We start from the raw sequence: 24,557 nt of genomic DNA, 5'->3' as shown, positions 1-24,557 counted from the left end.
GTTATGCCTTGTTGCCCTTTTTGCCAGCATGTTCTCTTGCGGGTTGAGGCTACCATTCCCTCGCCTTGTCCGTGACCTGTTAAATTGCCTCAAATTGGCCCCCGCTCAACTCCACCCAAACGCTTGGACGATCCTGATGTATTGTTACATCCTCTGGCAGCGAGATTTGTTAGAATCTAACCCAGAGCATGCCGACCTCACTGGTCGTGAGTTTCTTTTGACCCATAACCTCATAAAATGTGAGGGGAACATTTGCAATTTCAAGGCAATGCACGCCCTCGTTTCTTTGGAGCAGCAGTATCTCAAGGTTAAAGACTGGACCTTTAAATTTTTCTGTGTCTGGCCGATGTGAGAATTTTAGATAAGATAGGTAAATAGCCGTGAGTTTCCCATCCCGGCCATATGGAGGGTGGTTCCTAATGATAAGGTGATGCGGCTGAAGCCTTATTCTAAGGAGTTATGTTATATCACCATCGTTAAAGAATGGGTGAAGAATCACCTATCTAACGTCCTCTTAGAGGCTCTTCTCTGGGAGGGAAATATAAGGGTGTTTTTACCTCCCCTGAGCCATCTTGGCTAGGAAGCGTTCTCTCAATCCTCCAGCAGGCAAGGGGAAGAAACCCCACATGGAGGTTGCTAGGGCCGCAACAGCCTAGTATTCCCTCTTCGATTCCCTTTAGGGAAGTCCTCGATGCAGATTGAGGTTCTCGGCCACCACTATCCGTAGTTGCTCCATTGTTATGTCCTCGATGCAGATTGAGGTTCTCGGCCACCATTATCCGTAGCTGCTCCATTGTTAATCCCACCTAGTTGTCCGTCGAAGCTACCGAGGAGGCAAGGGATGAGAGCCCTGCCATCCCTGAAGTACCGGTCTTTCCTCCTTCTGTGGCTGCTCTGGTTGCAATCCCTGTAGTACCGGCCTCGCCGATGGGCCCATGCAGGATGTCTGGGGGGCCGAGATGCTCTTGACACATTTCTATGGGGCCCTCCTAGAACCGACTCCTCTTCGGTCAACTTTGGTGGAGCCTCCTCCCAAGGTGGACTTGAAGATGATCCCCTTTTCTCCGTCCACAACGGACTCTACCATTGAGGATCAGATCTTTAAAGGAGCTGCAAAAGATCTGGTAGGAAGCCCAAACTCAGGTGTGAAGAGGGTAACTTCCCCTCAATCCCCTATTGCCTAGCCATCAGAAGAAGACCCTACTAATGCCATTGTCGGGCTCGTTGTGGCTTCTCCTGAGGAGCCTGTCTGGAGAGCTTCAGGAGGGGAAGCGGTGGAGCCAGGGTTGGCCTTTGTTCCTGACCTCACTGCCAAGAAATCGATTGCTCCTCTCTCTCCCTCACCTGTTGCAAGGTCGCTTGTTGCTAGAGGTGAAATGGTCATGGAGTTGGGGACGAGGGAAAAGAGTTTGTGTGGCCCTAGTGAGAGAGGGCGGCCGCGGAGTTCTGGCAAGGAGCTTCCTCCTGCCGTCGAAGGCAATCTTCTTTCCCAACCTGCCATCACCCCTAAGGAGAGGGTCACAAGCGCAGGCGAAGACATGGAGGCCGCTACTCGGCCATCCTTTGATGAGAGCCCAGTGGAGGTCATTCCTCTCTCCACTCGATTTGAAGGGGGAGGAGCTCGGGCAGGGTCTCTAGAACGGGTGACCAAATCCTTGATGAAGCTCTTTTTTTAGGTCTTTTACACTTGCTTAACTTTTATGCCCTTTCATCAATTAGCTTGTACTGACTTTGCTCCAGTTCCTCCCGTTTTGAGGTCGACGAGAAGACCAGGAGAGCCAACCACATTGTCTCCACGGACATGCCTCATCCTTTTCCTCAGTCTAGGAGAGTGACAAGAAGACCATGGAGCCAAGCACTGTGTGTCCACGGGCTTGCCGCATCCTTTCCCTTAGTCTACGAGGTCGACAAGAAGATTAGGGGAGCCAAGCACTGTGACTCCACGTGCTTGCCTCATCCCTTCCCTCGGTCTACGAGGGCGGATGAGATGAGCCACTGGACGGCATCTCCACTAACGAACATCAGGTGTACACCCTTGTGCCATAACCGCTTCTAGTGGGACTCTTTCGGGAACCAGCCTTTGGAGTTAACGAGCCTTCAAGCTCCACAATTGCCTTGTGCAGGATACTTTCAGAAACAAGTTGACTAGTTCGACAACTGCATAAGGTGGATCTGAGGGGTCGATGGGCTCCCTAACCACTTTGCGTGGGCGGCCACATACAAATCAATGTTTTAAATTTCGTACCGGTACGACCGAAAATTTACCATACCGGGGTAGTGACCGGTATAGGAAATGTATGTGTTTCGTATTGGGTCAAATATCAGCCTTATCGGTACATTTCGATCAATATCTGCCGGTTTCGGTGTATCGACTAAATTTTTTTTTTTTTTTTTTTTGTAATTAATACAAAATTTCTGACTTTTCATAATTTTCACTCTAATTCTCACATCTGAAGACTATTTTCTTAACTTTTTTTAATCCTCTTTTCTCAAGAATTGAAAATCAAATCCCTGCTTTTCTTTTCTTGACGAAGATGAGAAATTATTTTTTTAAATAATTGGATTGAGAACTTAGAAGTATTATTGAGTTTTATAAATGTGTTTTAACTTTGTAAGACTTGCCTTGATGTTATTTTGAAATATAATTTATACATATATAATTAATTTATTATGTATAGACTATTCCGAAATGGTACTGCTATCAAAATATTTCATTCCAATGCAGTAACCAAAATGATATGCATTAACCAAAATGATATTCAAGGCTTTGATACAAATTTCAACACTAATAACAAACTAGAAACGTTAATAGCGACTCGCATTGGAAAGAAAAAATCTCACTAACACCATCGAAAACAAAAACGACGAATGAATATAAGTTTTTCGACAATGAAAAGCGAGTCTAGTCTTACGAACTGCTCGATCTACATCACGCCAAGGAGGCGAGTCCAGTCTTTCGGCTGCCCAACTTACCCCATTTTCATAACAAGTTAACAGGCAGAAAAGGTCAAAGATTGCCCAGCCTCCCAGACGCGCATTTTACGTGGTCGAGTACACGTCCTGCCACGTCTGAAGTTCATGCTCGCATTTTACGTAGTCAAGTATACCTCCCGCCGCATCGAGCTCCACTATTTTACGCGGTCGAGTTCATCTCCGGCCACACCGAGCTCCGCACTCTCCATTTTATGTGATCGAGTTCATCTCCCACCACGTCCGAGCTCTGCGCTCGCATTTCACGCAGTCGAGTATACCTCCCATCACACCAAGCTTCGCGCTCGCCATTCACGTCGTTGAGTTTACCTTCCGAAACGTTCGAGATTTGCACTCATATCTTACGCGGTCAAGTACACCTCCCGCCTAACTCCACGCCTGAAAATCTTTATCACTTAATGCAAGTGAAACGGATAACCAAATGAACCAAGAACTTACTCCCGGGATTTATTTCTCCACAAACCTCAATGGATCATTTCGACTGCATATTTATATTTAAAGATTCTCAATGTCATTTTTTGAACAAATGGGCCCGTAAGAATCATGGGCAACTGGAAGGGATAAAGTATACCCAGCCCAAAATAATCCTACTAAGCCCAGCCCAAGGGGAGATGTCTGAGTAGTAGGCTTATTAGAAGACAAAGAAATAGAGAGGAATGAGAGACAAAGGAAGAGAAATGAATGGGAGACAAAGGAAGCCAAAGGATGGGAGAAGAGAAATGAGAGTGTTATGATAAGAGGGGAAGGAAAAAAAGGGAAAGGGAATGAAGACATCAGACACGCAAGGGAAAGACGGTCAATCCTCACCACTCCATAGGGGCACGCAAAAAGAGAAGATAGATAAAAGGAAACGGCCAGACTACTCTAAAGGGACTTCCACTTCTTCTTCAGCTTCTTCAACCTCTGGAAATGAGCTCCAATGAGAACATATTCTTCAGTAAATATATTCGAGATCTTCATTGTACTATAAAAAATGAGAGGTAATGAGGGACTTTAAAAGCTTATTATACTAGATATTATATCTACCCAAAAACTTGTGGATGTAGACTTTATGCCGAACCACATAAATCTGTATGTTTTCATCTCTTTTACATTATCAGTATTTATTTTTCATTCACTGCCATGGATATATGCACAGCTGCACCAGACCACACTGGGGGCTCTAGACCACCCCGATCGAGATTTGAGTCGTCATAGTAAACTAGGAATGATTATTTCTCCCTTTTCGGACTGTTGTACGATTTTTGGCATTAATATGTAAGATAATGATACTCTTATATCTCATTTACTACTATTTTACTATTACTCACCTATTTTTTTCTTTTTTATTATTTGAATCTGAAAAATCTTAAACTCTGACCTTGCATAATTTAATCAACTTCCGTAATCATGTAATATAATTAAAAATAAATTCAATTTTATAAAAATTGACTTAAAGAGCAAAACATTGTCAATTTTAATAAAGTTGAATTTCTTTTTTATTAAATTACATGATTACGTTGGTTGATTAAAATTATTTTTTTTAGATTATAGAAGAAGGTCATGTTCTGAGATTTTTAATCCAAATTCAATGAACTAAAAGAAAAAGGCTATAATTAACCTAATTTGTCCTTTACAATTCCTGATGAATCTACTGCACATAAACAGACAAAAAATTCTATGCATCAACTACTATTCACTTTCACAACCCACGCCTTTAACTTTTTTTTATAAAATATATAGATATTTTTTATAGGATATGGAGTGTGAAATAGTAAATAGTGACAGGAGAATAATTTTTCAACAGACAAAGGAGTGTCCGGAAGTTCTGTGCCCTTGCGACTAGCAACTAGAATTAAGAGACATTCAGTGTATCCTTAATAGTTTTAGATGCACTGAGAAATATCAGACACGAGTGCCAATTTTCTTGAAACGTATCAATACATCATTCCAAATACAAAATATAATAACAAATACAGTTTTCCATTTTATGACTATCAAAATATATAGTAAATGAAGAGATTTAATGACAAATTACAACGCCAAGAAAGATTTGCTGTTACATGTAAACTTACAGGGCAGTGACAATAAAACCTCTTTCCACACATGTCCAAACAAAATACATCCAATTCAAAGCCACTCAGAGGCTAAAACAAACGGGGAATTTGATACATTTTCATGGGTAGCTTGGGGTGTGCCTTGGTGGGACTTCCAGGTGCAGGGGCCATAAGTATCTTGCTGACCACTACCCTATTTGATGTATTGAGAGAGCCACTTGAAACCATCACCATACCCCATTTTTCGTACGATGCTGCACATAAAAACCTCTAATGGACGGACATTAGAGTCTGCAAGGTTTACCTTCCCTTTGCCAGTGGTGAAGTTAGTCAGGCCAAGATGGTATCGCAACTCATCTTCCGAGGCAGCATAAGGTATATCAATCTTGTTTCCCAAAATAAGGAAAGGGACGTTAGCGAGGGCCTCATCAGAAAGGAGTGCGTCCAGTTCCTTTTTCGATTCCGCAAATCTCTCCTTGTCATAGGCATCCACCAGGTACACCACAGCATCGACCTGTAAAATGAAAAAGCAAGCACATATTACCGATATGTGTCTGTAGTTCATGTAGTACTCCTAATTGAGTATAGGAGGTTGGTGAATGGAGTCTTATATTGCCTAGAAGAGAGGTTTTTTTTTTATTTTTTTTTAATATTATTATTTTTTATATATAAGTAATGAAAAGAGTTATTACTCGTTTGTAACGATTCCAAAATGTTTTATTGCAACAATGGCTAGTCCTTTTGGATCGTTACAAATGATATCAAAACCTAATTTTGATACCATATTGAGTATAGGAGTATGTGAATGAGACCCCACATTAGCTCTTATGATTTATGGCAATTTCAAGAGGATATAATTGTGACATTCACTGGTCCTTTTGGAAGATAAGCCCACATGTGGCTTGGACTTTTCTTGGGTCGTTACAAATAATATCAGAGCCAATTGTAATACTGCATATGGAGTATAGAAGGGTGAGAAATGGGACTTCACATTGCCTAGGACTGAGAAGTTCTTACGGTTTATAATGATTCTAAAATACTCAAATCGCAACATTAACTAGTCATTTTAAATTATTAAGACCAGATGTGGCTTGGACCTTTTTGAGTTGTTTTAGTTAAAACATCATGAGAAACCAAAATTGGAATTACAAAGGCACAACCCAGATGTAAGAAATCAGTAAAGTATGCTCAACCATCTGAAATATCAAGGTCTGAGTCATGAATTTAATTAAATGCTGCCACATGATGACACTGGTCTTTTTTTCTTATTCATAAAAAAAAATGATGACACTGGTTAGGAAAAAAAAAAAAAAAAAAAAACAGAGAAGCACATGTTACCAGCCCGTGGTGGTTGTTAAAACATAGTGTTAAACCATAGGGAGGAACATAAATCTTGAGCTTAAAGTCACTTGCAAGTGGAAAGCATACAAGCTACTACAAGCACATCTACACAGGATCAAAGTACAGAAACTCAGTTACAACTCTTTTTGGGAAGTAATTCAAAATATAGAGGGTTCCAATTATATATAAGATTTGTAGAGGAATAGTTAAGCCACATAACTAACTTAAAACGTGCACTTCTGCCTAAAAATGTATTCCTATTCTGAAAAATGTTAGAAAGAATTAGATCCAACTTTCAAAGAACACGAGATTTTTTAGCAGTTTCAAGAGAAATGTCAAACAAAAAGGTGAAACCCTTTACGGAGGCGTGTGTATCACGAGGCTGTCACACTAGAGGTGTAAATCTCACCATGAGGCATGCCATTTGTTGACATAAACAAGGTCAGCCTTAGAGTGAAACCTTAATTTTTTTTTATAGGTTAGAGTGAAGCCTTAATAAACCTTCAGAACCATAATTGTTATCACCAAAAAATCTTATGAACTATATCAATAATCAGAATACATGAAAAGCGACATATAACTCTATAGAATACAAATTTTTGGTGGGATTATCTCGAGCTTTTCAAAGAAGTGAGAAAAATATGATGGTTTAGATATTGACAGACAATTAAGATGGTAATCCTTTTAATACTAGAAGTTACGAAAAGAATTTAAAATCAGAACAAAAGACAAAGCAAGTTTTACTGCTAACCGCAGAACAATGGCAAAAGCAAGTGAGCATGGCATGGTGATAATAAAAAGAAAAATAGGATAAAATAACCTCAACCTCAATAATTCATAATACATAGAAATTTCAGAAGACAAATCCAACAAAACTACAGCTCTGAGTGATGTATAGAAATATATGATTATAAAAAGACGACAGAGCTATTTAGAGTTAGCTCATTTACAAGGAAAAAAAAAAATACATAACAATCAAAAACAACTTTAATGAAACACTTATGGCCAAACAAACACTAATATAGGATGAAGCAGCTCTGCCAAATAAAACGATGAAGAGAACATCAGATTCAAGTTTTGATAATAAAACACACACACACATGCATGCACACAAGTTGAAAAATAAGACTGCAAAAGCAAAACAAATTTGATCAAAACATGAAAAATTCAAGAAATTAATAGCAAAGTGTTCATAACATTTTTCACTAATTCTATTGACTGTACAACTACTTGGCTGCAATAGATGAAGTAAACATCAGAATGAAGATCAGGGAAGTAATGTGGATCTACTGAAAGAGAAACAACCAATAAAACTTTGGAGTGATAACAAAGTACATAGCTACAAAACTAGCTCTGACTCTCATACTGCTTACTTTGGCATAGTAATCCTTCCAGACTCTGCGAGCAATCTGATGTCCTCCCAAATCAAATGCCTTGAACTTGATTTTCCCAATACTCAACTCCTCCGATGTAGGATACTGTGTTGGCTGGTGCTGTACCAATCTCTGGAAATCAAGAACAGAACAATCAATATAACAACATAAAACAATAGCAGTCAAAATCCATTTGTTCAAATGGACAATTGAAAGTATAGAAAAATGAGGGGTATCCAATCAATTAATCCCCCAAACCGGGGAAGCTTAAGCGGAAATGAAAGAGTAGGGTGAGGGGAAATTTTAAAAGAAATATCATTGACTAATTTAAACCTTAACAAAACACTTACACAACACAAACATACCTTCAGCTTACCTAGACCTTTCACGATAATTTACTATGGTTAACTAAAGCTTTCTGTTTTTTAGGCAAATGTCGTACAAAGCGTTATAAAATATTTCAAAACTGGTAGGGGTGGGGGGTATTTTCCACTATGAAACCATTGATGGGCGAAAATATGGGAATGCTTCCTCATCGATGGGGATATGGCCTGTTTCAGCTACTCCAGCACGCCAGGTTTGCAATATGGGGTTGGGATTACTAAATAAGAAGAAAGGGAAGAACAATAAAATCACAGCAAGGACCAACAAAACCCCCAAATCTTGCCATTACCCAAGCCAAATCCATAGATAAGGTTGACACCAACGTCTGTCCATATTGATCCATGGGCTTGACGACGGAAACAAAGAAAGACACTGAGAGAGGGGGTGGCAAGAGACTGACAGAGAAATGGATTTATAAAATTTTCATTCTTTTAAATAGATATATCTATAATTATATATATATATAATGCAATATATATATATATATATATCGCCCCAATGCAGGGCCGGCTCTTCCATTAGGCAAATTAGGCAATTGCCTAAGGCCCCCACTGGAAGAAGGCCTAAAAAAAAGTCAATGTATAATTTTTTTAAAAGAAAAAAATATCTAATTAAAAAAATTAATTAACCCAATAAGAGAACCTCAAAAGTATTAAATAGATATTATGTCATTATTAGTATTAAAAGTATCCCATAAATAATTATTTCAAGTACTCTCCTTCTAAGAATACACTTCTCTTTTTTCATTATTAGTTTAATATATAATGTAAAACTTACAAATATCAAAATCTAATTTTCGAGTGTTCATAAAAAAATTTTGTATGATCCTTTGAAAAGGCAAGGGCCTACTTTTTCCCAAATGTGTAGGTTATTTATAGAACTTTATTGACAATAATGATTGTAATTGCTTTTAGGGCTCTTTTATATACTAAGAATATTTCAGAATATATGTGAATGGTAGTGAAATAATTTGAATTAAGATGTTTTATTAGATTTTGAGAAATGAGAGAGAAAAAGTTGAACTTGAGAATATTTGAGAATACTTAAGAACAATTGTGTTCCCAAACGACCCCTAAGAGTCTAAAGCACATCTTATAAAACTAGATTTGATAAAATCCTCTCTAAATCAACAATTTTCTAATAAAGATTAAATCGGTTATTAGTTGAAAAGGTAGTATAAAATCTTAATCAGTAATTTTACTTGGCAAACGATTGGAATTATTTTTAAATAAGAATGGAATGTAAAAATTAATATTAAAATAATTTCATTTAATTTTAGTTTTTAAAATGAAAAAAGCCTCAATAAAAATCTTAGCCTTAGGCCCCCGAACCTATTGAGCAAGCCCTGCCCCAATAAAAGGCCCAAACCACATGACCTATACTCCAAAATGACTAGTCAATGATACAATTGGAGCCCCATTGGAACACTATAAAGAGCAAGAACTTCTCATTCCCAAGCAATGTGGGATCCTATACACCACCTACTCTTATTCTTATCATATGGGGTATGACAATATATGAGGCAGACAGATGGGTGTTTCACAGGCAAATTTTTAACCCACCTGCTCCTTGCCTGTTTTTGTACACTGTCTTAGGAATCTGCCAGCTCGCTTGAGGTAGTGGGTGGAAATCCGTCTGTTACCCTTGGCCCCCCTAGGGGCTGAGTGGATTTGTCAACCAGGACGGATTATGAGGGGTAATATTTTTTTATAAGTAGGATTATGTGGGGTAATGACCAGCCGTATTTGGGTTAATCCACAGACTTGAATCTATAAAGGATATGCTTTGATGTTGATTTATTAGATGGAGAGGTCATGTGACCAGTCTTGTAGTGCTTAAAGTTATACCATGAAGGCTTTAGGGGCATTGGAATATTATTCTAGTTTTCTTCCAAATGGGTGAATGAGAAAAAAATGTATTGGCCCCCAATCAATGGAAACATTCCTGACAAATTGCTAGACCAAGCAGATATGATGGTGGATTTTCCAAGGGTTCTGGAAGAGATATATTTGCCGATGAAGGACTAGGAGGTCGGTTTGGAGGTAAATTGAAGTTGGTGAAGAAGATCGTCCCAGTTGAGGTATTTGGTTTGTGAGATGATTTGGGTGAAGGAGATGTTTCCCAAGCTTTGATCAGAGGATTATTCCTAGGAGTTTAGTAGTTTGGTGGCAGGGGTTCCATGGACTGATCAGTCAAGTGCTGATCTCTTGCTGTGACAGTAGAGAGGTAGGTATTATGGGTGGTGCGGAGATATTAAGGAGACGGATTTTCTGGAGGAAGGAGGAGCAGAGAGCAACCCTTCAATTATACTGTTTCGATTTCTAAAATTGAAAGTATCACCTCAATAAGCCAATTGAGGCCAAAAGTATTTTTTATAACGAAGGTTTATTTCGACTTATGACAAAAGAATTAGAGAGGGGAAAAGCAGATATCCAAGTATCTTTCATTTCCTAACATTTCCAAGCAAACCGATCTTATCATTAATTTAAGAAAACCAAACGAAACAACAATAAATTCAAAGAAACAAATTCCGAAGTTAAAAGCATAATCTCGGAGATACTACGAAGAGGAATCGAACCTCGTCTTTCAACATATGGAGCAAGGTGGTCTTTCCGGCATTATCGAGGCCTAGGAACAAGATCTTCGCCTCCTTTTGCCAGAGACCGAGCGAGGCCAGGACTCCGTAGAACCAGTCCAGCAGAAACATGCTGCTGCTGCTCTATCCCACTCTTCTCTATTCGGATTTTGATTTCTCGGATCGAGCCCGGGGTCGAAGACGATTCAGAGGGTGACAGTGCGAAAGAGAACGAGATCGTCCGACACGAGGTCTACGAAACCCCCAATGGATTCCCCGAAGAAACAAGATTTGAGGAAAGAAAATGTAATAGCAAAGCAGCGAATATTGTTTTAAAATTACTTTTGAGACCCTGGATCTGGTCGATCCTAGTACAACATGACGTCGTTTTGAGTGAGATAAAAGGGAAATATTTTACTCTTATTATATAAAAATAATCTTATAAATTGATATAACGAGATGTCATTTGTTAGTTTGTAAAATTATTTTTATTATAAAATAGATTTGACGAATCACAAAATCATATCAATTTATAAAATTATTTTTATATAAAAAAAATTATAGTACTCCTGGAGATATAAAAATAAAAAAAACTTTTACCAAAAAATCAATATAAGTAATGGGTGTATAAAAACTTTTTAATAGTAGGGTTGGCCTTTTTTTAAAGGGTTTGCTTAGAGCTGGTATAAATAATAGCTTTTATTTATTTAGCTGGTGTGGAAATTCAAAACTTGTATTTATTTTCATTATTCTTAAAAATAATGTGTTTTTTATTTTGTAATTATTTTAAAGAAGAATACGAGAAGTCTAAGAGCTACAAAAGAATTTTATAAAAAAAATTTCAAAAATCTTTAGGATTGTATCAAGTGGTAAAGATCGTGAACTTAAAGGTATACTTCACTTATATCTAAGGTTCAAATCTTCTTGAATGCATAATATTTAGGAACTATCGAACAATGGGGTTTTCTTCTTGAATTATCTGAAGTGCATTTATGAGAAAGTCCTTGTAGAGAGTTTGTACACTTTTGAGATTAGTCGGGACGCTCTAGACACCCAATGTCCATAAAAAATAATTAAAAATTAACTTGACTTAATATAATACATAAGCTATACTTTATAATAATAAAAAATTAGAATTTAGTGTACTATATAAAATCACAATTTATGAATTCTAATATCTTCTTCTAGACTGAATACTTATTAAAAAAATAATATTAATAGTCTTTGTAAATAGAATGGCTTTCTTCTCCATCAATATTAGCATTTAAATCATTCCCATGAACGAGAGAATGAGACGAAGGTGATAATGATGCCTTCACTTTATCTTTTGTCTTTTTTATTTTGATCATACTTTATTTGTGTCAATTTGGAGGTAGAAATTAACAAAAACACCTTACATATATTACACGCACGAGCTATATGTAAATGTCTACTTCCTTTCTGAGTATTGATTGACAGAAAACGTAACCCAGAAAATAACAAATCCTTTTTATAAGTAAAATTAATGCGAAAATAAAGAAAATAAGAATTTTTTTAGTAATTGTTGGTACATTTTTCTGTCAAGATTGAATGCCAACAATATGGTCGAATTATCCATGGTAGAGCTCGATGATAGTCGAAATGCTCGAAATGTTCTATCTCAACTCAAATAGTAAATAAATGGTAAAAATATATATAAATAGAGAGACGATTTGGTACTAAATCATATATTCACGATCTTTTGAGATTGAAATTCCATTATATTTGATAATTTTACAAACTCTTGTATGCTTAGTGTGTTTGGGATTGTGGTGGAAAATATAACTTATAGTTTTATGGTTTATAGTTTATAATTTAAGTAATAAGTTCTACTATTAAAAAATTATTTATTGTTTGATAACCATACATTTAAAGTACTTTCAAATATGTTACGCTTGTTTGGAAACTAATTAAAAAAGTGTTTTCTGAGGCAAAATTGATTATTATTTAAATTTTTAAAGATTATGATTATATTTTTTAAAGTTTGAAAGTTGTAATTATTTGAAAGTTGAATGGGGTTTTCCATCCATTGACAATCTTTTTAAAATTTGAATTACGTTTCACATTATCCGAAAAAATAAGTTTGAAGAAATACATCAAAATGATATTTTTCTTAAACATATTTTTTAGCTTATTTGAGATTTAAAAGTATTTTAATATGCAATAACTAAATAATCTAATTTTTTATTAAAAAAATTTTAAAATTATTTAAATATTTTTTAGGACTCCTACCGCAATAGCAAACATTTCCTTATTTACCCTTTTTTTACCGTAGTGAAAAGGCAGAAGAGAGATTGACGATGATGTTCATATGCCTTGGTTGCATGTAAGTCCTCTTGGCCCTATCTTGTTGTTTGTACTTAGTCCAGCTGCCTTCTTATGTTTTAAGCCTATTTATATCACTTCCTTGCTAGTTTTTAGTCCTTCCATGGACAACATTATATCATGTCAGGCTACGTGTCTTTTGTCTCTTTTTTCTTCCCCTGTTTTGGACATCACATGTATAATTGACCATTGAATGGCTATACAAATAGCTTTTTAACGTTGTGGATTTTATAAGATCCAAGGAGTTTCACTCATAAGTGGTTATCGTTGTGTTGGTTGGGTACCAGGTTGTTTGTCGAAAGGTAGTGAATATCGTAGTGAATATCTTTAGTTCGGAAGGTAGCAATGAAATCTTACATTATTTGGAGTGATTCCAATAGCTTCTGATTGTAATGTTAACTAGTCTTTTTCAAGTATAGGTACAAACTCGACTCAAGCTTTTATTGGATTGTTACCCTGGTGATTTGTCGAGTCACAAGTATTTCATCTTCCACCCAAATGGTCCACTTTCGCAGCGAAGTTGTCTTTTCTCGTACATGATACTGTTTGTTAGCATATTTTTACATTATTCCAGTTGTTGTAATATTCTGTAAATATTCTAGGTTAGAATATCTTGTATTTAGGTGTTGATGGTATTTCCTTTATTTAAACAAGCTTTCTTACACTATAAATAGGCCAACCATGTACATTGTCAATACATATTGAATTTTAAAGTTTTCTTATATACAATATTATACATAATATTAGAGTAGAGGTCCTGGTTTAAAATCCTGACCATACACCCAATCACATTTAATTAAATATTCTATGTGTTGGGGCTACTCATTGAGGGGGAGTCTGGCTCACACGTGAAGGAGAGTGTTAAGATATAAATTAAATAATTAAATCTATCACTTTTCATCTGCTTTAGTTTTCGAGATAAGTAGTGATTTTACATGGTATCAGATATCAGGACACCATCATATTTCCTCTAGTCGCAACTGTTTGTATCAAACATTTTTGTAGTCGTTACTGGTGTTCCCTTGTTGTTCTTGACAGTCCACTAGGGTTGCTACGTCGGTTCTATTCTAGTTGAGCTTCTTCACATTTTTCGCTCCATGTATGATTGTTTTTTCGAAAACCTCAGGTCACCATGACTCTTCGAGTTTTGCCAATGATTTTGTGCAAAAATCATATAATTCCGGCCTATAACACTCCCACTTGCTACAAGCTCTCTCACGCTCCAATAGCTCATTCGATGTGTTCACACACGCTCAACACGTGCCCCCACACGCCCTACTTCGATTGCTAAAATGTGATCCATCTTTCAACCCATTACAACTCACTTTCAGCCTAACCCATCTCAAGTAAGCTTTTCTTTCTTCTATTATTGCAAGCCCAATTTTAGTTTATGCCTGCACCACTCTTAGCCCAACTCAACCCATCCCATCCATCGCATCTCTCCAATCACCATCCAGTCAGTCACCACATGTTTACCATGTAACTGTTGACTTTGACCATTGACCACAAAAAAAAAAAAAAACTTTAAAAATGTCCTCCCCTTCCCACCTTGATAATATTGTCCATCCCATTGACAATATTTTAGATAGATCCAATTATAGTATGTGCGCTCAAAATATGGAAATGTTTCTGCGTAACCATAAATTATGGCACTTTGTCTCGGGAGATAGTGTTGCTCCTAAGCAACAAGAAGGTGAAAGTATTAAAGTCTATGCATGCTACCTTGAAGATTGGCATGGTGTGCACTACAAGATGCTTTCTTGGTTTCTCAACACTTATGTTCCTTCGACTCATAATTTGCTCCCTCAACTCGGAAACTCTAAAGCTACATGGGATTTTTTTTCAAAACGATATAATTGTACTCATGATGCTCATTGCAGTTCCAGCTAGAGACTAGACTTTATCAGATGCAACATGAATCAGGTTAGTATATTGCTAATTTATATTCTCTAGTTAATAATCTATGGGAACAATTATTTTTTGCAAATCCTTAGTTAAATGTTTTGAAGATATTGAACTATTTGTGGCCTATCGTGATTGTCAAAAGTTTATGCACTTCATGATGGCCCTCTGTGAGGACTTTGAGTCTACAAGAGCCTTTCTCTTGCATTGCACACCACTTCCAACTCTTGAGACTGTTGTTGCCGAGCTCATTGCTGAAGAAAATTGATGATCTACAATGAAGTTACAATCTCCATATTTTATTGTTGCTGCTACCTCTTAAGTGTCTTCCAAGTCTTCCTTTGACATTGTCTCTGGATCTTCCCCATCTCCATCGTTAACCAAGACTGTTGTCTCTAAATATTGCAAACTCTTAGACCATTCTGTCTCCAAATGTTGCAAACTACAGTACAAGAATAAAATAAAGACTTTTGTCTCATAGGCTGCCACCATAGCTTCCACTACTCCTTCTGCACCAGATTCTTCTTCTTAGATCACTCCACTCACTGTAGCTGACATTAAGGCCTTAATTCATCAAATTTTATACCAATCTTCTATTGTCTTGTCTGTCACTTTAGGTAAATATCCTTGCCTTATTAACTTTGCATGTTTTAATCACATAACCTTTGACCCTACCTTATTTTTCCAAAAACCTACACTCTCACCTGATAGTTCTTACTTGCCTGATGGTAATATAGGGTCCATTTCTTCCTCAACACTATTGTAAATGCTAAAGTTGGCTAGGATTAAATGACTAAATGATAAAGTTTATCTTATCAATATAAGTTTGAATTTGAATGAATGCAAAATAATTGTTGACTTTATCTTGAACAACAGTGAGTTTATGTAGAAGTCTTTAAGGTTGGTTAGATAAGTCAGTAATGTGAAATTCGAATTCAAAAAGATCTGCAATTATCCAGAACAGAAGTTGAACACAGATCAATAACTACAGAGAAAAATTATCGCAAAATGTTAGCAATCTGTCAGGAAACGTACTGGCGATTGAATCTACGTGTCAGCAGAATCCTACTTCAACTGTGACTCTTTCTAGATCTATTATTTAAAGGAATTTGTTTTCATGACTTTGCAAGGAGTTGGATTAAGGATCATTCAGATACATTTTCGTGTGCTTATGAAGAGAAAATAATTTTCTCTTTGTTTTTTATCTCTCCTTAAGTGTGATCGTGCTCCAAGTGTAGATGATCAATTAATTAGACTTCAGCCCCTAGAGTTCTAGGAGTAAATGTAATATTTAAAGATCGTCAGAGGTTCTGGTTGCTACTGCGATAGAAGAAAAATGAGTTGTTTGTCTTAGCAAGTAAGAGAGTTAAGTTGCAAAGGTTTTGTAATTGATGAATATTTGTAATTGATTTTCCTGGGTTTGGCTGCCCCATATGGTTTTACTTTTAAAGAGTTCCTTAAAATGTTTCCCTTCGAAACTAATCATTGTGTTGAACAAATTATTTGATTTATTTCAACAATCCTACTATTGAGATCTAACCAATTTCTTCAAGTAAATTGGTAAGTGATTTATTGGAATCACAGGAGTACTTTGAAAATTTCAATTGGCATCAAAGAGTGGTTCATTCATTCGAGTGTGATCCGTGCCCCTGCAATATGTCATCCTTGACTTCCCCACCGCACTTCAATGGTGAAAATTATGCATGTTGGAAAGTACATATGTGAGCTTTCCTTAAATCATTGGATGAATGAGTGTGACATTTCATTGAAAAATGATGGACTAAACCAACAAGTATTGACGCTTGGACAAAAGATGAATTCAGCAACTGTAACTTGAATAGCAAGACTACTAAATACTATATTCATGGTTGTATCTCTTAAAAAATTTAAGAGGGTCTCCATGTGTGAGGTTGCTAAAATAGCATGGGATATTCTGGAGGTTACACATGAAGGAACAAAAACTGTAAAAAATTCAAAACTACAATTGTTAACCTTTAAGTTTGAAGAGATTAAGATACTGGAAGATGAAAATTTTTATGAGTTTTATACTAAACTTAATGACATTGTTAATTCCAGGTTTAATCTTTACCTGAAAGATTTCGATCTAAAGTCACTACTATTGAAGAAAGTAAAGACTTGGATGTAATAAAGGTAGAAGAGCTGGTCGGGTCTTTACAAACATATGAGTCTTCACTTTCTCAAGCAAGAAAAGGTAAGTCTATTGCCTTAAAAACTATAAAAGAAAATCATGAGGATTCTTCTGATGAAAAAAGTCTAAATAATGAGGAAATAACCCTCATTGTATGGAAGTTTAGAAAATTCATGTTTAATAAAAAGGATAGTAGCAAACTAAAACGAGGAAAATAATTTTCTAGTAAGAAAAATGAATCTGAAAATTGGAATAAAAATAAAATTGAAAAAAAGGACAAAGTGAAGTGTCATGAATGTTCGAGGTATAGTCATAGAAAAATTGAATGTCCAAATTTCAGAAAAAGTAAAGGAAAAACATTGAATGTCACACTGAGTGACAGTTCTTAGTCTGAAAATTCATCATTTGATAATGAAAAATCTTTTATTGTTTTTTCCACTATTGTGAAGGATTTTATTGAGGTTGAACTAATAAAATCTAAAAGTGAAAGTGCTTTTAGTGATTCGGATATAGCACTTGTCGAAGCTGATCAGGATTTGAGCATATAAGAAGTATATAATGATGTATGTGGAGAAGTAGTCAAACTAAAGAAACTCAACAAGAAACTGTACAATAGACTTACTACTGTGGAGAATGAGAAAAACAATCTCTTAGAGGCACTAAAAATTTCTGATGTTGAGATATCCAGATTAAATAATCAAAAGGATGCGTTGGAAAAAGAAGTTGAAAATTTTCAAGAGAGCAAGCAAAAATCAGCAACACAGAAATTAGAAGAGATGTTGAGTTTTCTGAAGGTAAGTAATGACAGAACTGGCCTAAGACATACGACTTCAAAAATGAAAGAAAAACTAGCCTCATCATCCGCTGCCACTAACTCTAAAGGTATAGTTTTTGTTAAAGGAAGTCAAGATAAAAATGTTCAAAATCATCATTTACCTAAACCAGTATATTTAGTAAATCTGCATGATAAATCAGCCGTGAGAATGATGAAAGGTAAATATGATAATCAATTTATTCCTACTTGTCATAATTGTGGAGTTATTGGTCATATAAGACCGCACTGTTTTAACTTTTATCAAGTGCAGAAAATGAAAAGTAAAAGAAATACAAAAGGTAGAGGGAAGAGTCTAGAAGATCAAGTTGATGGGATGAATCAACATATAAACTTCTTAAGTATTAGACTCGGTGAATTAGCTGATTTTTGCTTAAAAAATAAGAGCATTCAAACCAATAAGAATGAAAAGAACAAGTCAGTATCAAAGTTAAAATGTGTGATTAAAGAAAATGCCATGTGCCTTGTTGCTTACACAACACTTAGATCAATGGAAGACTGCCTATGGTACCTAGACAGTGCTTGTTCTAGACACATGTCTGGAGGTAAATCCTTATTCAAGAAGGTTGAACAAACTGCTGGAGGCACAATGACCTTTGGAGATGAGAGCAAAGCTGTTGTAGAAGGGAAATAGAATATTGAAATATCTAGTTTACCTATTCTACATAATGTCTTATTTGTTAATGGTCTAAAAACTAATTGACTCAATATTAATCAGTTTTGTGATGATAATCTTTCTGTGCAGTTCTCAAAAGATTAGTGTAATGTATACAATCAAGCTGGAGAGTGGACTTTGAAGGGCACTAGAACCTTAGATAATTGCTATGGAGTCTCTTCAAGTTCAAAGTTGAAGTGTTATAGAACCTTACTTGATGAAATTAAATTATGGCATTAACGTCTTGGACACATTAATTTTAGAAATCTATCTAAAATTTCAAAAAGAGAAGCTGTAAATGAACTACCCAAAGCCATCAAAGCCAAGAAAATAGTGTGTAGAGTATGTCAAGAAGGAAAGCAAACTAGAGCTCAATATCAGAAAATTACTCACATACTTACCTCTCGGCCACTTGAGCTATTGCATATGGACTTGATGGGTCCAACACAAACCGAGAGTCTTGATGGAAAGAAATATATTATGATGATTGTGGATGACTTCTCAAGATTTACATAGACCATTTTATTGAGAGAAAAATCTGAAGCCTTTAATCTTGCCAAAAAGCTGTTCAAGAAACTACAAATTGAAAAGGAAGTTTCTATCTCTAGAATACGTAGTGATCATGGTAGAGAGTTTGAAAATATTAATTTCACTAATTTTTGTGATGAACAGGATATACATCAAGAATTTTTTGCACCCATTACTCCACAACAAAATGGAATCGGGTAAAGGAAAAATAGAGCAATTCAAGAGATGACCCACATGTTGAGCAACAAGAAGATGGCATTATACTTTTGGGGAGAAGCTATAAATACAGCAAATCACATTCTAAATCGAGTGGTTCTAAGACCAGGCACCAAATATACACATTATGGTTTATGGAAAAATAAAAAGCCCACGGTAAAGTATTTTAGGGTTTTTGGGAGCACATGTTATATCTTGAGAGATCGAGAAAACACTCATAAATTTGAAAGCAAAAGTGATGAAGGAGTATTTCTAAGATATTTTTCAAAAAGTAAGGCTTATAGAGTTTACAACTTACGGACCAAAACTGTTATGGAATCAATTAATATTATTGTGGATGATATTTCAGCTAAAACCACCATGCATGAATTTGAAAATATGAAGGAATTGGTACAAGCTATTGAAGAAGACTCTCAAGAGCAAGATGAAGAAGAAACACCACAAACTACACTAGAAAAAGAACCTTCTTCTAGAATTACTCAAAATCATCCAAAGGAAAATATTCTTGGTATCTAGATGAAGGTATAAGACTTAGAAAAAGAGTACTAAATCAAGTTTCTTTTATGTGTTATTTGTCACAGGTTGAACCTAAGAAGGTTGAGGAAGCATTGAATGATGAAAGTTAGGTCAATGCAATGCATGAAAAACTTCATCAATTTACTAGAAATGATGTATGAGAGATAGTTTCAGTTAGTTTCTAGACTAGAAAATTGTAATATTATAGGGACTAAGTGGATTTTCAAGAATAAATCTGATGAATCTGGCACCATTGTGGGAAATAAAGCAAGGCTGGTTGCACAAGGTTACACACAAGTGGAAGGAATTGATTTTGATGAAACATTTGCTCCTGTAGCTTGTTTGGAATTTGTTCGCATTCTACTTGCTCTTACATGTCATCTAGACTTCAAATTATATTAAATGGATCTCAAAAGTGCATTTCTAAATAGACTATTAATTGAAAAGGTATATGTTGAAAAACCTAAAGGGTTTACTAATCATCTCTATCTTGATTATGTGTACAGGTTAAAAAAAGCCCTCTATGGATTGAAACAAGCTCCTCGTGCTTGGTATGAAAGGTTAACAGCTTACTTACTGGAGCATAATTTTATCAGAGGACAAGCTGATATGACTCTTTTCATAAGAAGATCAGGTAAAAAACTCTTATTTGCTCAAATTTATTTTGATGATATTGTCTTTGGAGCAACAAGAGAGTCTCTTGCACATGATTTTGCAAATGAAATGAAATATGAATTTGAGATGAGCATGATTGGTGAGTTGAATTTTTTCTTGAGCATTTAAGTAAAACAAAGTAAAAAAGGAATTTCTATCTCACAATCTAAGTATGCAAGAGATCTTGTTAAGAAGTTTAGAATGAAAGGAAAAAGCAATGTTCGCACGCCTATGAGCACTGCAATAAAAATCAGCAATGATTCTACAGGTAAAAACATTGATCCCACATTTTATAGAAGCATGATAAGAAGTCTTTTATATATCACAGCAAGTAAACCCGACATAGCTTTTAGTGTTAGTGTGTGTGTAAGATTTCAGGCTAATCCAAAAGAATCTCATCTTACAGCAGTGAAAAGAATCATAAAATATCTTAATGCTTCTGTTGATTATAGGATATGGTATTCAAAAGACACTAATCTAACACTTGTTGGTTATTCGGATGCTGATTGGGCTGAGAATGTTGATGATAGGAAGAGTACTACGGGTGTATGTTTTTATGTAGGTGGAAATCTTATAGCTTGGATGAGTAAGAAGCAAAATTCAATTTCTTTATCCACTGTTGAAACCAAATATATAGCTGCAGGAAGTTGTTGTACATAGCTTTTATGGATGAAAAAGATGTTTGATGACAATGGTTTTCCTCAAGATACTATGACAATCTATTGTGATAACTCTAGTGCTATAAATATTTCAAAAAATCCTGTCCAGCACTCTAAAACTAAGCACATTGATATTAAACATCATTTTATAAGAGACTTAGTTGAGTCTAAAATAGTATCCTTAGAACATGTGCCTAATGAACATCAATTGGCTGACTTATTTACTAAACTTTTAGATGGTCTAACATTTGATTCTTAAAGAAAGCCATTGGTGCATGTGATGTCAAGTAAGTAACATCTTATCATATTAGTTTAGGATTTGTGTTTATATAAATATATATATATATATATATAAATCCTTGTTTTCTCTTAAAAAAATTACATTTTAAAAAATTAATAAATTTTCTTTTGGGTTATTCTTATTTCTTAAGGTATATGGTTGATAAACTCAAAGTCTGAACATGTGGTATTACTTTAAAAATTTCTATACTTATGCACTTTCTCCTTTGTGCAGTACACTCCATGATTACTAACCCTATGAGTCATCTTGACAAAGTTCACTTATAAAGCACTGTGAGAAACTTGTATGTATGCATATTATGATAAAAGTATACATTGGATATTAAGATGCTCATAAAAAAGGGAGTTCATGCTCTAAATTGACTAATACTAGTTAAACCTAGTACATTAATAAAAAAACTCTCCTCTTGCCAAACACTAAAAGTTGATCCATATAGAAAAAGTCGGTGATAAATTATTGTAAAAAAAAGACAAATACCCTATACGGATCTACCACCTTAAGTTCTTATAGAAAGAATCATTGCTCTAATCATTATGGAAAAAGATGAGCAATAAACATGAACACAAAAAAGGGGGTTGTGCAAACTAGTGTTTAGAGGGACTACTCATGTATCTAGGCCCTAGCATAAAGTTTGACGTTTAAGGTGAGTAACAAACTCTTGTGAGCATCTAAGTGAACATTGAAAAAAGAAGTTATAAAAGTGCTATGATATAAGGTTACTCACTCACACATTCACTTGAACTTTGAAATTGATGATCTTATGAGAAGTGGACATTCATAAGTGATTATTGCAAATGAGTGTGTGCAAATGATCAATTTTTTTTTTTTTGGAACACACTATGATTAAACTACGAATAGTATTAAGCATGTTACTTATCTCATTATTCATTTAAAAAAAAGTCATTATATATATATATGTATATATATATATATTGTTTTTATTTTCTTCTGGTGTATTTTTTATTTTTTTAATTAAAACAATAAAAATAAAATATTTTCTATTGGATAAGTTTTGGGTATTGTTCTACATCAGGGGACTCTGTGCTGGTTACTTGGAGTCTTAACGTTTTTTTTGTTTGTGACTTAGAAAGCACGTGCTCGGCAACAAGTCACTTAAAGTGACTAAGATATTTAGCCTAGCAATCATATGCATATTCACTCACAGCATAGGTCTCTCCGTCAAAACCATACTCATCCATGGCATCTCCCTTATTTCTCTAACAAACCTAGAAATTTGGCATCTCATCTTATCAATTTCGTGCCTCTTGACCCAATAAATTCCTTTTAGCATCAAGGTCAGGTTTTTATCTAAAATCATAATCATTCTATCTCTCTAAAACTACGGTTCTACATATATTTCTAGAGATTGGGTTGTGAAATTTGGATTTGTGTAGTTTGGGATTTTTTTTTTATTGATCTACCCAGTTGTTACTCTGATTACTCATGTGAGAGTATTCTTTACATGTATTGAGGATTGTTGTGTGTGGGATTCCAAACTTGTTGATTTTGAATTTTCACAGGTGCACACCACGTGTTTGTGAAAATTTCTGAATCAGCCTAGAGTCTTTATTTAGAGCTATATTTTTTGACTTAGTAGATTTTATGCTTCAGATGAGATTCAAGGTACGTGCTAGGCGACAAAAGCTCACACCCCCAGTGCCAACTAAGAGCTTCACCTCCTCAAGTAAGGATGAACCTATGGCAGATCCACATCAGTCAAGAGAAACCTCAACTCATTATCTTCCACCCATGCCTGCACCTACTGAAGCCACTACTGATCGTTTTACTTCAAGTGATGTTGAAAATGCCTATTGCATTACTTTTTCTAAAAGACCGGTGTTGGGTGAAAGGGAGGTAAGTATGAATGATTTTCCTTTGGATGACTTTCAACTCATCCAAAGAATATTTAATAAGAGAGGCTGGAGAAACTTAAACATGCATCTCCCACTCCTTGTGTGGAAGTTGTCCACGAGTTCTATTCGAACATTGCTCACTTCAACCTGGATGAGCATAGCATTACATCTATTGTTCGGGGAACTCAAATTGATATTTTTCCTGCTGTTTTAATAGATTTATTTGATCTACTTGAGGTGGAAAAACCTTTATATCCATATAAGGGCATGGGGCTCCAACAAAGACTACAATGCGCAATCTATTTGTTGGTCCCAATAGTCCAAAATGGACAGCAAAACTCATAGACTGCCTCTTAACAATATGCTCGCTCAGTTTAGACTCTTGGCAAAACTAGTGCTCACAAATCTCTGGCCCATAAGCCACCACACAGAAATTACACTTGAGAGAGCTTACTTCATGTATGCTTTAACAACTGGAGTCTCTATTGATTTTTCACGTCATGTTATTGATATTATACATCATTCTCATGTGGAAAAAGAGCAAAATCTTCCTTTTGGCAGCTTAATTATTAAGTTAGTTATGAAAGCCAAAGTTCCTCTTTGGGCAAATGAGTCTACAATGAAGATGTCAGGGTCCATCTCAGCCTTAACTGTGGTCAAATCTGCACTGTCCTCACTAAAAAGAGACCTTCAACTAATGAGTCAGCTTCCTCACCCACAGAGCCTTCTGTTTCTATGACTCATGTTCTTTAGCAAATTTCTCTTTTGTCTCAAAAGATTGATTTATTTTCTGCAAAATGGGGAAGAAGTTCAGTCCAAGTTAGAACAACAATTAGCTGTTGTATGCTCTGATTGTGTACAAGCAAATGATCGATTGGTACAGCTCTCCTTGGATGTCCAGCAAATCATGGCAAATGTGGCTGACTCTGATGATGATTTCTAGATCATCTTGGCTGATTGCAGACGAATAAGGGGGAGAAAAAATTGAGGGGGAGCAGCAGAACCAGAGGGGGAGAACAACTACATTAGAAGAAAATTGAACTATTCTGTTATTTTTTTGTACTCCTTCATGTTTATATTTTGCTTTGAATGAAAGACTAATATACTGGTTATTAACTTAACTAGTACTTGAAACTGGATTGTTTCTTTATTTCTAAGTATGGTTACTGAATCACAACTTTGAGAATCTTTACTATCTTTTCTTGGTCTGCTGTTTGAAATGTGTCATAGGGAAATTACATTCATCAAG

At 35.5% G+C, this 24,557-nt stretch overlaps 1 protein-coding gene across 1 annotated transcript; it reads right to left on the bottom strand.

Annotated features, from left to right (window-relative positions):
* Positions 1–4,934: 4,934 nt before the first annotated feature.
* On the bottom strand, positions 4,935–11,028 carry LOC121263404 (GTP-binding protein SAR1A-like). Its single transcript, XM_041166270.1, has 3 exons — positions 10,704–11,028; positions 7,742–7,873; positions 4,935–5,541 (listed from the first exon to the last, which is right to left on the bottom strand). The coding sequence occupies exons 1-3, from the start codon at positions 10,830–10,832 to the stop codon at positions 5,221–5,223; spliced, it is 582 nt and encodes a 193-aa protein (XP_041022204.1). The 5' UTR covers positions 10,833–11,028; the 3' UTR covers positions 4,935–5,220.
* Positions 11,029–24,557: the final 13,529 nt, after the last annotated feature.

This window comes from Juglans microcarpa x Juglans regia, chromosome 4S (genome assembly GCF_004785595.1).
Source record: "Juglans microcarpa x Juglans regia isolate MS1-56 chromosome 4S, Jm3101_v1.0, whole genome shotgun sequence".
In the NCBI taxonomy this organism is placed as follows: Eukaryota; Viridiplantae; Streptophyta; class Magnoliopsida; order Fagales; family Juglandaceae; genus Juglans; species Juglans microcarpa x Juglans regia.
Note: the sequence above shows the minus strand (reverse complement) of the source record. Positions and strands in the feature narration are given on the sequence as shown.